Source organism: Euleptes europaea, chromosome 11 (assembly GCF_029931775.1).
Source record: "Euleptes europaea isolate rEulEur1 chromosome 11, rEulEur1.hap1, whole genome shotgun sequence".
NCBI classification, from domain to species: domain Eukaryota; kingdom Metazoa; phylum Chordata; class Lepidosauria; order Squamata; family Sphaerodactylidae; genus Euleptes; species Euleptes europaea.
In genome coordinates this window covers 59,627,284-59,639,624 of record NC_079322.1, presented here as the reverse complement: position 1 = coordinate 59,639,624, position 12,341 = coordinate 59,627,284, and the positions used below count along the sequence as shown (strand labels likewise).

Here is a 12,341-nt window from a genome sequence, read left to right as displayed (position 1 = left end):
TTGCAACTCCTCACTTTGAGTTGAAAGAATGAGACAGAAGTAGAGAGTTCAGGAGATCAAAGTGCAGGGATTGTGAGACCAGTGTGTATGAATATTCCAGCTGGGATTGTGGGGATGTCCCTTCTTCTCAGCAGAATGACCTTGTCAACATGGACTGGACTCATGCTGTGGTCTACATGGAGGCTGGAAAGGATGTCCTTTCCAGCTGCTGAAGCCCAAATTTTGGCCTTCAGTCACTTCTGTCCTCATCTTAAGATCTTGGAGGAGTTTATCAGGTCTCATTACCTCAAAAATCAACTTTTCTGGGACTGAATAAGACTGATGGGGGGATGGGAAATGGTCCCAGTCTTTATGCTGAAGGATTGTGGGGTCCACCCTCATGGCGCTAATCTCCAAACCCTGATTGGAAGTTGATTTCTAAACCATAGTTGGGAGATTAGTGGCAACCATTAGTGTCAACACAATTCTTACATCAAGGCAAACTATTCCTAAAATAACCTATAAATAGGTTTGGAAGGAAGGAGTATTCAAAATGTTCCTGATTCCCCCAAAAAACACCATTTCAAGGATTGACCAAATTGGGCATTTGTGGTGGCTTCAAGAACTCCTTTACAGCTGGATAGGTTTGAAGTAGCCATTTTACATGAAATCTGAACCCAAAATATCTTAGTTGGCTGTTGATGATGATGATGATGATGACATAGTGATATATTTTGTGTATGTTCAGCTGCAGAAACTGTGGCCAGCTGTACATTTCCAGCTCCAGGATTTTAAAATACCTTTATGAATATTTGCATTTTCTATAACACCATGAATATATTTTGCTACAGTTTTACAGATTACATTTTTTCCTTGTCATTTATCTTGAAATCTATCATATCATGTCTGGTCCTCTTTTACAGCTTAGATGTGTAAATTCATTTGCTTTTTTCATCATGTATCGTATTCGGCACTACAAAGTCATATTTTAAATTTGTGTTGCTTTCTGCATGATTTGTGTGAACTCATAATTTCAGAACACAATTATGGACTTCCCTGACTTTATGAGATGGCTGAAAATGAAGTACTGCCCTACTGGGACATCTTCTTTTACAGAATGAAATTAGGACTTTATGATGTTGCTTTTAGAAGCTTAGTAAAACATTAGAATTGCGTTACAGAAGTTAACTGGAAAAAACAGCTGGTCTTGATGTATTGGTCTTGTGCGTGTGCTTGCTGTTTAAAGTCTTACAAAAAAACTTCAGTTAATCTTATAAAATCTGTGTTTCCGAGAAGCATTCATCCAATGTATCACAGGTACAAGAGGCAACAGAAAGAAAGACGATGACCGATATTGTGGCACCTTAAACACTGGGCGAAAACGCATGGTCGCTTTAGCCTCCTTTATTCCCTGATTCAGCCAGGATTCAGCCAGGATCGAATGCACGTTCGGCGAAACGCATGCGTTTGATCCTGGCTGAATCCTGGCTGAAACGGAATAAAGAAGGCTAAAGCGACCATGTGTTTTCGCCCACTGGCCTCAATTTGTTGCAGGGCTCCTTCATCCAGTGCTGGAATAAGATAACTGGGTGCCACTGCCTCTTTTTGGCATGCTGTGTTGAACAAAAACTCCCAAGATCACATATGCTAAACTGCACCGCTGTTATGTTCCTATGTGAAATTAAGTCTTCCCCTTCCCCCCTCTTTTGTTCTTTCCGCCAGGCGGAACACTCCTTACAAGACGCTGGAGCCAGTTAAGCCGCCGACAGTCCCTAACGATTATATGACAAGTCCTGCAAGACTTGGAAGCCAGCACAGTCCAGGAAGAACAGCATCCTTGAACCAGAGGCCCAGAACACACAGGTAGAATCCATGACTAGAATGACGGGAAACTGAATGCAAGGCCAACTTGACATCAGATGGGAGAAGAATATGGCAACTGTGGGTTGGATGGATAGAATCACAGCAGGATATAGCGCTCTAGTGCAAGAGCTTGTGCAAGAGATCATGCCGGGCTTTCAGAAGTAAGGTCGAGAGCAGCATTGGAGAGAGATAGATGCTGGCTGCTTACGGCAATAGAACAAGTATTTTTCTCCCAGTGCTGAGGTTTGTTGTGTTGTGTTCAGTGCTTAAAAACATATGAGGGGTCATTTTAATGAGCAGCACTGTGACTTGTTTAGCGCCGTAATGGGAGCTTATGAACTTCAGATGCTTTGCAGATGCTGAAAAATGGCAATAGTTCTATTTTAAGAAAGCCTGCAGTAAGTTGAAATATCTTATTTAAAGCAACAGCATAAAAGTGAGTATCTCCAGCAACCCCCACCCCAGTCTTTTTATAGAACCATTATTTGAGGCAGCAGAAATGGACTCTTCAGTGGTTTGTGGTACAAAATTCAGCTTCAACCATGGCAACAAGTTCAAGGTTTTTGGCATACGAGGCACTGATTTTAGCAGGAATGATCTCTGCTCCAAGTTGCAAACTCCACTTCCACCCCCCGCCCCATTATGTAGATGTATTGTTTACTTGTTTTCAGTACCTTGGCACTTGACTCTTTGTATGTGTGTATGTGTGCACGTGGAGAAAATGAACGGAGCACATGCTGTATTGTCATTTAGAAATAGCTCTTCCATTAACTGGAAGCTTATTTAACTCTTCCGACTTGCAGTTCAGTTTTTTTTTAAAAAGGTAATTTCCCCCTGCTTCTGACGCACCTGAAAGCTCCTCATTATGATTTTTTGGGGGAACGGGGAAGTGAGGCTGACACCATATCTACTTGGGCAGTAGAGCTGGAGGCACACACATACAGCTAAATTCTTTCTAGTCCTCCCCCCCCCCAATGCAGCAGCAACCTACTGGATCTTTGCTGTAGATTCCACAGACCACCTGTAGATACTGTGTAGATGCTACCGTTTCTGGGTTGGAGGAGAGCAATCGGCAAACGAAGCTGTTTTCTCCATAAAATTAGTTTGAGCTGTGAGGAATAGACTTGTTGTATCCTTAGTAGCACAGTGGAGTGGAGGGGGAGCCAGCGTGGTGTAGTGGTTAAGAGCAATGGTTTGGAGCACTGGACTCTGATCTGGAGAACCAGGTTTGATTCCCCACTCCTCCACATGAGCGGTGGATGGTAATCTGGTGAACTGGGTTGGTTTCCCCACTCCTGCACATGAAGCCAGCTGGGTGACCTCGGGCTAGTCGCAGCTCTCTTAGAGCTCTCTCAACCACACCTACCTCACAGGGTGTCTGTTGAGGGGAGGGGAAGGGAAGGGAAGGTGATTGTAAGCCGGTTTGATTCTTCTTTAAGTGGTAGAGAAAGTCAGCATATAAAAGCCAACTCCTCCTCTTCTTCTTCTTCTTCTCCAACACTCCAAGGGTGGCACCATATGCTGCACTGTTTGCCAAAGCAATTGTAATGTGTCTCAATGCCTTACTATTTATTACTGTATATTCAGATTTTTTAAAAAAACCTTTGTGTTGCATGTTCCATCAGAATTACAAATTGCTTATGTTTGGAAACCTTGAACATCCAATTTATCACCCATAATTAGTTCGGAGCGCTTGTAACCATTTTACAATGTTATGTTAGGCTAACCGTTCTTTTAGCTCTTGGATGGTTGCTTGCACTTTTAATTAAATAGTCAGATAAGCTAAAGCTGGGGCTGTGTGTGAGTGTCTAATGGCCTAGCTAATTACATCTATATCTGATAGAATTTCATGCGTTTTGCTCTGCTGATCTGATAATAAGCAGAAGGGATCTTTTCTTCTTTTGTGGGGGGCAGGATTGACAACCCTAGCTTGTGGCTTTTGTTTTGTTTTGTTAAATCCATTATGTCACTGTTGATTCAGTTTTAATGCACAGTTATTAAAGCAAGCATTCATGCAAGGTGTCCGCTTACCTTATTATGTTTCATGCAGTGGCAGTAGCGGAGGAAGCGGCAGTCGAGAAAACAGTGGAAGCAGCAGTATTGGCATTCCCATTGCCGTGCCTACGCCTTCGCCACCAACCATTGGGCAAGGTATGTTGTCAGATCTTAAATTGTACCCTAATATAACAGAAGGTTCAGCTGATTCTAATATAACAGAGGGTTCAGCTGATTCTAAATTGTACCCTAATATAACAGAGGGCTCAGCTGATTCTGATGGGATTGCTTTGTCCAGGGATACAGTTTTTGGAATTAAAATTTGTGTGTTTGTGTATTCAGTTACACCATGTTCTATTGTAATATGTATGCATCAAGAACTGTTGCATTCACTGGGTTCATTAAAATGACTTTGGAATGATTGTGGGTGATAAGCAGCAAATGGTTTCCCTTCGCTGTTCATATTAGTCTCTCCAGCTCTTCGCCTGGTTTCCCTTTGTGGAAATAAATGCACGTCGATTGTTGCAATATGTGTAGGAGGAAACATCTCCCCATGTGGATCATCTTGGTTTGCAAATGAGTTTTAAGGAAAGATTGAGAATTAATGTTTTAAGACCAGATTACAAGAGAAGAAAATCAAAGGGGGAAAGATTTCAACTAAGAATCAAGTAGAAATAGTTTGTCTATACTATTCATGACATGGTTACATTAAAAAAAAAAAAACTTTTGAGAGGACAATACTTTTTTATTCAATTATACTTCCAAAGGAGAATGATAGGTGGTAGGATCCTAGCATTTTTATGTGTTGGCACCCGGAAGGATCAGATAGTTAGGTGTTATGAAAGACCTTTATTTAAGATCCTGGAGAGCTGCTGCTAGTCTGAGTAGATGGACCCATGGTCTGATTCAGTATAAGGCAGCTTTGGCACTAGGCGCAATGTCATATTCAGCAAAAGATGCCTTGTGCTAGAGTACCCTTGTGTTGGGTACTGATGAACTAAAACAGCAGTAACCAACCAAGAGCTGTTGCAAGAGCTGCTGAATTAACTGTTATCTAAAATTCCTTTAAGAGCCCCATGGCGCAGAGTGGTAAGCTGCAGTACCGCAGTCAAAAAGCTCTGCTCACGACCTGAGTTCGATCCCGACGGAAGTCGGTTTCAGGTAACCGGTTCAAGGTTGACTCAGCCTTACATCCTTCCGAGGTTGGTAAAATGAGTACCCAGCGTGCTTGGGGGTAAAGTGTAGACGACTGGGGAAGGCAGTGGCAAACCACCCCGTAAACACAGTCTGCCGAGTAAATGTTGGGATGTGACGTCACCCCATAGGTCAGTAATGACCCGGTGCTTGCACAGGGGACTACCTTTACCTTAAAATTCCTTTACATATGGGGCTAGCAGTCAAATACTCGGGGACACTTAAAATGTTAACTTCCTTTTTTAAGACCAATAGGAACTACTTAAGTGTAGTGGTGATATACCACTTACTCAGAACAGGAGAGAAGTGGTGAGTTAAGTTTGACCTGAAACTCTGGCCGCTCGCCTTCTTGGTCTAGTCCTCCGCTTACAACATTTCCTCCTTACTGATTTTTAAAGCACGTTTGTTTGTTTACTATATTTGTAGCCCACCTTTTTCATGGGGACTCAAGGCCAATTACAGAATTAGAAGACAAGGCAATAAAAACAAAACAATAAGTGCAGCAAACTATTGCGTTTCCGTTAGCACACGCATTGGCCCAGTCATAGTGGCTGAACAGTTCTCTACCTGGTCAACAGCAACTACCAGCATTTTGTAAATATGGCATTTGAATTTCCACATGATCAAAACAAAAAATGTTTTCTGCTCAGAGCTGATGCCTAACTTGGCAATCTCAACTATTTTATTAGCACAAATATTTGTTCCTCCTCCTCCTGAAGCACCACCAGCACCACCAATGCCCTTGCCTCTCACGACTGGCAGTATGATAGGTGAGACCTTTTGAGAGTGCTGGAATAAGTGTATTTACAATAACCCCTTTCCATCTAATGGCTTTTTTGTGTGTGTTTGACGTGGTCAAGCCCAGAACAGTTGGGGATTTAACCCATCTAACCACTGCTAATATTCACGGTGAAAGCCTCTGAAGGTTAAATATAGATGAATGAATCAGGCTTGCATTAATCGAGATTATTGGGCCGCCTGGTCTAGTATTGTCTGCTGTGGCACAACAACTCTCCCAGGTACCAGACGGGTCTGCTCCAGCCCGACTACCTGAGATATTTTAACTAGTGGATCACAATCTGAGTTTTGCCCCTCTTTATATACAATTGAATGCGTGCTGGGATGTTCAAAAAATAAATGTAATCAGTGAGACCCAGATACTTCTGCAACTTCTTCAAAAGCAATTTGCATTCATACCACATCAGTTTCATATGGTGTATTTTCTGTGATTGCAGAAGTTGAGACTTTCAAAAATGTTTGATCGTTTTGAACATGTAGTTTAGTAGGAGAGGCCTGATAAATAGACAGATTCTTTTGGTAGACTTTTGCATACCAATACATTTTAAAAGATAGGGCTTTCCCCCCCTCAATCATGCCTGGTTCCCCTTATTGCATCCTTCACCCCACATGGCTTTTTAAGTTCCACAATCCCTAGCATAGCCTTTTTGGTTGTCAAAGTGAGACCCCCTTCCTTCCTTTCTCACCAGTGGAAAAGGTGGTTGGATCAAAACCATAGTGTGTGTCTTGCCTGGGTGAAATCCATCAGTCTTTTACCCATTAGTCTGAAGGGGGCCGTTGTGAGAGTTGGCTTGTCACAGGTCACACAATACAAGACACAAAATTCAATTACACAACACAGAGCATTGCCAACATGAGTATTGGCTATTAAAGGAGTTCGTTACTCTCCAGAATGGTTCCATGCGATGAAGATATTTCCACTTTGGCATGACTTTGGTTTCCCAGACATTAAAAACTGAAATAGCTCCACACAAACTCATGTGTACAGCTGATGTAAAAATAAATCCTTGCGTTGTTCATGGTCTGCTTGTCCAATAGAGTCTGTTATTCTACAGGTGGGTAGCCATAGGATGCTTTTTGTCTTACAATGAACTTAAGAGGCTTTGACCCAGAAAAGACTTGCGAACTTTGTCTTAATTTCCATATTGTGAACTAGATTTTGAACAATAATATAGTATATATCGATAACACAACAAACACATGTGTTCAAATGGGAACATTTTGTTTCAGCCTTAACACTGGAAAGAACTTTTTGCATTAGCAAATGAGCTACAGCTGACACAGCTCCATTTTTGTCGCCTCCACTTATGAATAGACACGACAGCCGATTAACAACTTAGTTGTTTATGTAGCACTTCGTAAGGTGCAATTTTTTTGTTTGGGTTTTTAAATCTTTTGTGTTAGTGTGAAACTTCACAAATACCCAGCACTGAGACATTTTAGAGTAGTACTGAAGGCTGCAGATGGCTCTAATTTGTTAATGGTGAAAATTCTCTGTAGGATGTCGCCTCTTGTAGGTGAGAAGAGTTCAAGAGCCCGCCCTCTTTTTTAAAAAGTGACTTCTGAAAACATCTCCAAGCTGCAGGGTCCCAGCTACTGAAAAATAAAAGCTTGGTGGATGTCAGACAGATATTAGTTTTTACGGCGACTTACCCAAAAAATCATTTCCATTGTATTTGATTTCCCTTTCCCTTGATAATTTAGAAAATATTGCAGCGATACTTGTTCAATTAGTTGCCTTTAAAAGGATTTCTCTGGCAGCAGAACCTGCATTTTAAAGTGGTCGTGGCATCTCTGAAAGCCTCAAAGATTGTTTTTTTTTGCCAACTTTTAATTTTTTAATCATTATCTCTGTTTAAGTCCTAAGAAAAATATGTGTATGAAGTAGGATGGAAACCTCCCCCCCCCCATCATATTTTCAGTAGCTTCTTTTCTAATCTGCTTTGTGGACTCTTACAACTGCTGGGGATATCGGTTTCATGAGTTTGCTGTGCTGTGGTCTTCTTACATTTCTCCTCTGATTTTCTGCACTCTTGTCTTAATAATTGGGGGATGTTTGTTTGTTTAAGTCTTCTTGTTTGGTTCCATTTGGCTCCTGCTTTTCAGCTGCTCCCGGGTCAGCCCCTGGTTCCCAGTATGGCACAATGACCAGGCAGATTTCCCGACACAACTCTACCACTTCTTCGGCCTCTTCTGGTGGATTTAGGCGGAACCCTTCCGTGACTGCTCCATTTTCTGCTCAACCTCATGTTAACGGCGGGCCTCTCTATTCTCAAAATTCAAGTAAGCGTGCTGGGTTACTGCAGAGCACAGAACTGCTGTGCAAACTGGTTTTGAATGTGGCTCGTTTTTGTGTGTGTTATCAGTGATCCAGTGAGTGGAATGTACATGATGGCTTGGACCCTCAACAGATGCCAATGGAGTTCCACTTGTGCAAGGGTGTTTTTTTTCCCCCACCTCTTTTCTCTTGCAGTCCATCAGTGCTTCCTCCCAAAGCTGTTCCTGAATCTTGGGTGCGGGGGCTTCCAGGAGAATGTTCAGTGCAACACACAAGGCAGTTGGATGGAGGGGAGGGGGATTGGCGGAAATCAGAGAGACCCTCTTTCAATGAGAAGGACGAACTTCAGTTTGCAGTAGTGCACCGCTGGATCCAAGCCTACATATTTGCCCAGACAAGGGCCATTTCCTCACATGGGATATTTGCCCTTGATTCAGTGCTGCTGGGAAGTTTTTTCCCCCTTGCTTCCCGAAAGCATCATGGTGCATTTATGCATCTCCTGGGTTTCCCCAGCTTTTCTCCGAACATTCTGAAACCTGCTTTGCTGCAAAGTTTTGGGAAAGATGGCAGTAAAGCCTAGATGGGTGCTATGTGGGTAGGAAAGTTTGAATTTCCCCACCCACATTGTAGCCATTTCCCCTGACCTTGTCTCTGCAGCAGACACTTCCCCCTGCCACTGGGGACTTTTTAAATTGGCAGTTTAATATCGTTATATCAATATAACACTATACCAATATGTATTTCAATTTCTCTTAATTCTCAGCTTTAAATTTATATAAAACCTTCAGCCCCTTTTGTTACAGAGATAAAAAATGGAAAGGCGCAGCTTGCAATAAGAAGAACTAGAGGCTTAGTTTTTTTTAAAAAAATAGAAGCTGGCATTCAGATATTGATATTATATTATACACATATTTATAATAATACTAAATGGCCATTTTAAAATAAAATTGAAAAGGCCTGGGAGAAGGAGGGGGATGGCCACCGCAGGAAACTGGGGTAGGGAGACCTGCCATTTGGTAAGCCCATTGCTGCTGTGCTTTTATCAGCAGCTGGACCATCAGTGGGGGAACCACACAAGCCAGTCCCCAGGTGGAAACCTCCAAGGAGTCATTTGAAAGAATGTGGTGTGTAAAGCGGAAGTAATTGTTCCTGTTCCATTTTACACTACAGATGGTTGTTCACTGCAAAGGAAATTTCCTGAAAATCCAGTGTGTTTTTTAAATTTATTAGTCTTACTTCGTTTTAGTCTCGTTTGCAACAACATCATAGGTACAATGAAATAACCTGTGCAGTTTTGAGACATGGTAAATAAGCTAGCCAGTGGCGGGACTGGCCATTGTGTCAGCTTGCCCGATGGCAAATGGGCCTTGTGGGCTCCTGGTTAAGTGCCCCCCCCCATTAGACAATAAGTTAAAAATAAAAATTAATAAAAATTAAATGATAGCCTTAGAGCTGTGGGTGGGCCCCCTTTGTCTCCTGGCAACCAATATTTTTAGACCCAGTCCGCCACTGAAGCTAGCGGTCAGTGCCCTTTTAAAGAAAACCTACAGCCAGGGATGTATGAACATAGAAGGACACAACTGTGTTGCTTTCAGTTGGTGCGAACTCATGAATTGTCCGAGCTGGGGAAGGTTTGTTGCAATTTAATGTTTTTTAAATTCAGGCACTATTTGAATGCAGGCACAAGCTCTAAACACACGGAGCCTGCCATGCTTTCAAAAGCATTTAGCCCCTTGTTTTAATTTGTCTTTATCACTGTAAAAAATGTATGATTTTAACATCCCAGTCTTCTCATTTCCCACTTTGCTTGGGCTGCATTTTTAAATGGCCAGCAGGCAAATACACTTTGCATTACACAGGCATATGTATATGCAGGGGGCAGAGAGAGAGAGAGGGAAAAAAAACCTTAGAAATAAAATTTGTGCAAAGCAGACCACCATAGTTATATTGATGCACGGGGAAATTAGGTTGCTCTGAAATGACCTCAGTGCTAGAATTTAATTCTAAAGACTGAATTATGGTTTTCTTTAAGATAACTGCATACTTCAAAGTGCAGAACCTGTTTCAAACTTGCGGTTCCACCGTTACCCTGCTGAACTCAGAAACATTTCATACAAAATGGCAGTAGGTTTGATACACTTTCCATGATGTGCCCCCCCCCCAGTTCTGGTATTCAGAGGTTCCCGTCAGTCCTCATGGATAGTAGCCATTGCTAGACCTTTTCTTCGTGACTCAGTCTAATCCCCTCTTAAAGCCAATAAAGATGAATTTTTCCTCATAACTCAAAGAAAGGGAGGAAATCAGATCTATGAACTTAAGACACCTTATACAGGTTACTCTAAAATCGAATTCTTCAGTATTGTGTGACATGCTGTTGTCGCATTTTAAACCAGCAGGCTGTCAGCGAGGGCATTGATTGCCCTTAAAATCTAGTTTTGTGAGTCTCCGCTGCCAGGTCAACAGCGGTGCTTTCCCCCCTTGAAGCTTGTTGAAAGTGCAGAGGTTTCTATCTACAATTCTTGAAGGCCAAGTGTTCAAGAATGCTGGACTGATTATTTATGAAGCTGAAAGCAAGGAAGCTTTGTCCTTTGTCCTTTTGATGCCACTGGAATGCCAATAGTGAGCAATAAATACATCCTGTGAAATACCCAGGCTTGCCTGATTAGTTGAGGTAAGGCTCTATTTAGGGATATGCCAACTTTTTAAAAATTTAAGTAACCTTTCATGTCAAATTGTAAGAGGTAGAATAACACCCTGACCCATCTATTAACATCGATCATTGTTCTAAAAGCCATTATCAAGGTATTGCGTAAGTCACAGAAACAATAATACAAGCAAGAAATCCTATCTTAGTCTGAAAGGCAGGGCCTTTTGCCTGGCAGACTCTACTAGGTCGCCCTCCACAATCCAGCTTTCACTCAGAAATGAGTTTGAAGAAAACATATTTGGTGAACATTTAAAATTTGAAGGCCAGTTATGAAACCATTGCCAGTTCCCCTCAGCCACAGTAAGGCGCCTCGACGGGCAAAAAGGATAATCAGGATCTGGAGTTTGACTGTAAGGGCGAAAACCCATTGTCGCTTTAGCCTCCTTTATTCCCTGTTTCAGCCAGGATTCAGCCAGGATCGAACGCACGTTAGGCGAAACGCATGTGTTCGATCCTGGCTGAATCCTGGCTGAAACAGGGAATAAAGGAGGCTAAAACAACCATGCGTTTTCGCCCTATGATTTTGGAACTTCTGGATTTTAAAGCTGAAAACAGAGTTCTTAAGGGACTCGGGTAGATCACTGAAGTAGGAAGTGATTTTTGAAACTGAAATCCTTAGGTTTTTTTTTTCTTTTTTGGAAATAAAAAGTTGGCTAAAAATTGGTTTCGGTGGTAATTGTGTTATCGGGAACGCAAACTTGAAGGAGGTCCTGCCGTGTTGGGTTTCTGTTGTTCATTGCATATCTTGTTTTGTGGTCCATTGTTACTGACAGCTGCCTTTGTTTGTTTGTTTTCCTTTTTTTTCCTGTGTGTTTTTACTTCCCTATTATGGTGTCTGTTGCTTCCAGTTTCTATTGCTCCGCCCCCTCCCCCTATGCCTCAGTTGACTCCACAGATACCTCTCACAGGCTTCGTGGCCAGGGTGCAGGAAAACAGTAAGTCTGGCCGCTCAGCTTCTCCAACGAGTAGAGCTGATTCTCTCTTCTAGCATGCATGGCTGGCCAATCAGACTCCTTTTCTCTGTTTTGGTTTTTTTGGTTTGGTTTTGTTTCTCTATTTTTTTCCTTATTGGTTTCCAACTCGAGATGCTTAATTCCATTTTGTATTCTAGTCCCAACTTGGAACTGAAGAGTATCGTCTCTTGGTTTAGTTACAGGAGTAAAAAATTTCGGCTTTGATTCTTACTGATAATTTTGCCGTGGTCCAAAGAGTTTGTGTGCGTCTCTTAACTTTCTATCCAGAAGTAGATTTTTGGAAGGATTCAAAATGCATAAAGAGTTGGCAGGATACTAGTTTAAATAAAATAAATGGAGCAGGAATGTGCTATAGGCAATTCCATTTTCAAATGCTCTTGCAGTAATCCCCAAACTGGTTTTGAATTGAGGAAATCTGAAAAGTAGCTTGGGGTGTTCATATACTAGAGTTGCCAAACTCCAGGGGCGCTGGAGATTACAACCGATCTTCAGACTACATAAATCACTTATTTATTATTTGTTTGTTTATTTAAAACATTTATTCCACTTCTCC

At 41.9% G+C, this 12,341-nt stretch overlaps 1 protein-coding gene across 6 annotated transcripts in view; it reads left to right on the top strand.

Moving 5' to 3' along the window:
* ABI1 (abl interactor 1) overlaps window positions 1-12,341 on the top strand; it is a 121,341-nt gene that overhangs the window by 100,687 nt on the left and 8,313 nt on the right. For 2 of the 6 annotated variants that reach the window (XM_056857028.1, XM_056857027.1), the window contains 5 exons: window positions 1,702-1,842; window positions 3,893-3,993; window positions 5,721-5,801; window positions 7,936-8,112; window positions 11,663-11,749. In XM_056857028.1, the coding sequence (XP_056713006.1) occupies window positions 1,702-1,842; window positions 3,893-3,993; window positions 5,721-5,801; window positions 7,936-8,112; window positions 11,663-11,749 (587 nt within the window). The remainder of the gene's footprint in view (window positions 1-1,701; window positions 1,843-3,892; window positions 3,994-5,720; window positions 5,802-7,935; window positions 8,113-11,662; window positions 11,750-12,341) is intronic. The other 4 variants (XM_056857030.1, XM_056857029.1, XM_056857032.1 and 1 more) reach the window with 2 other exon arrangements.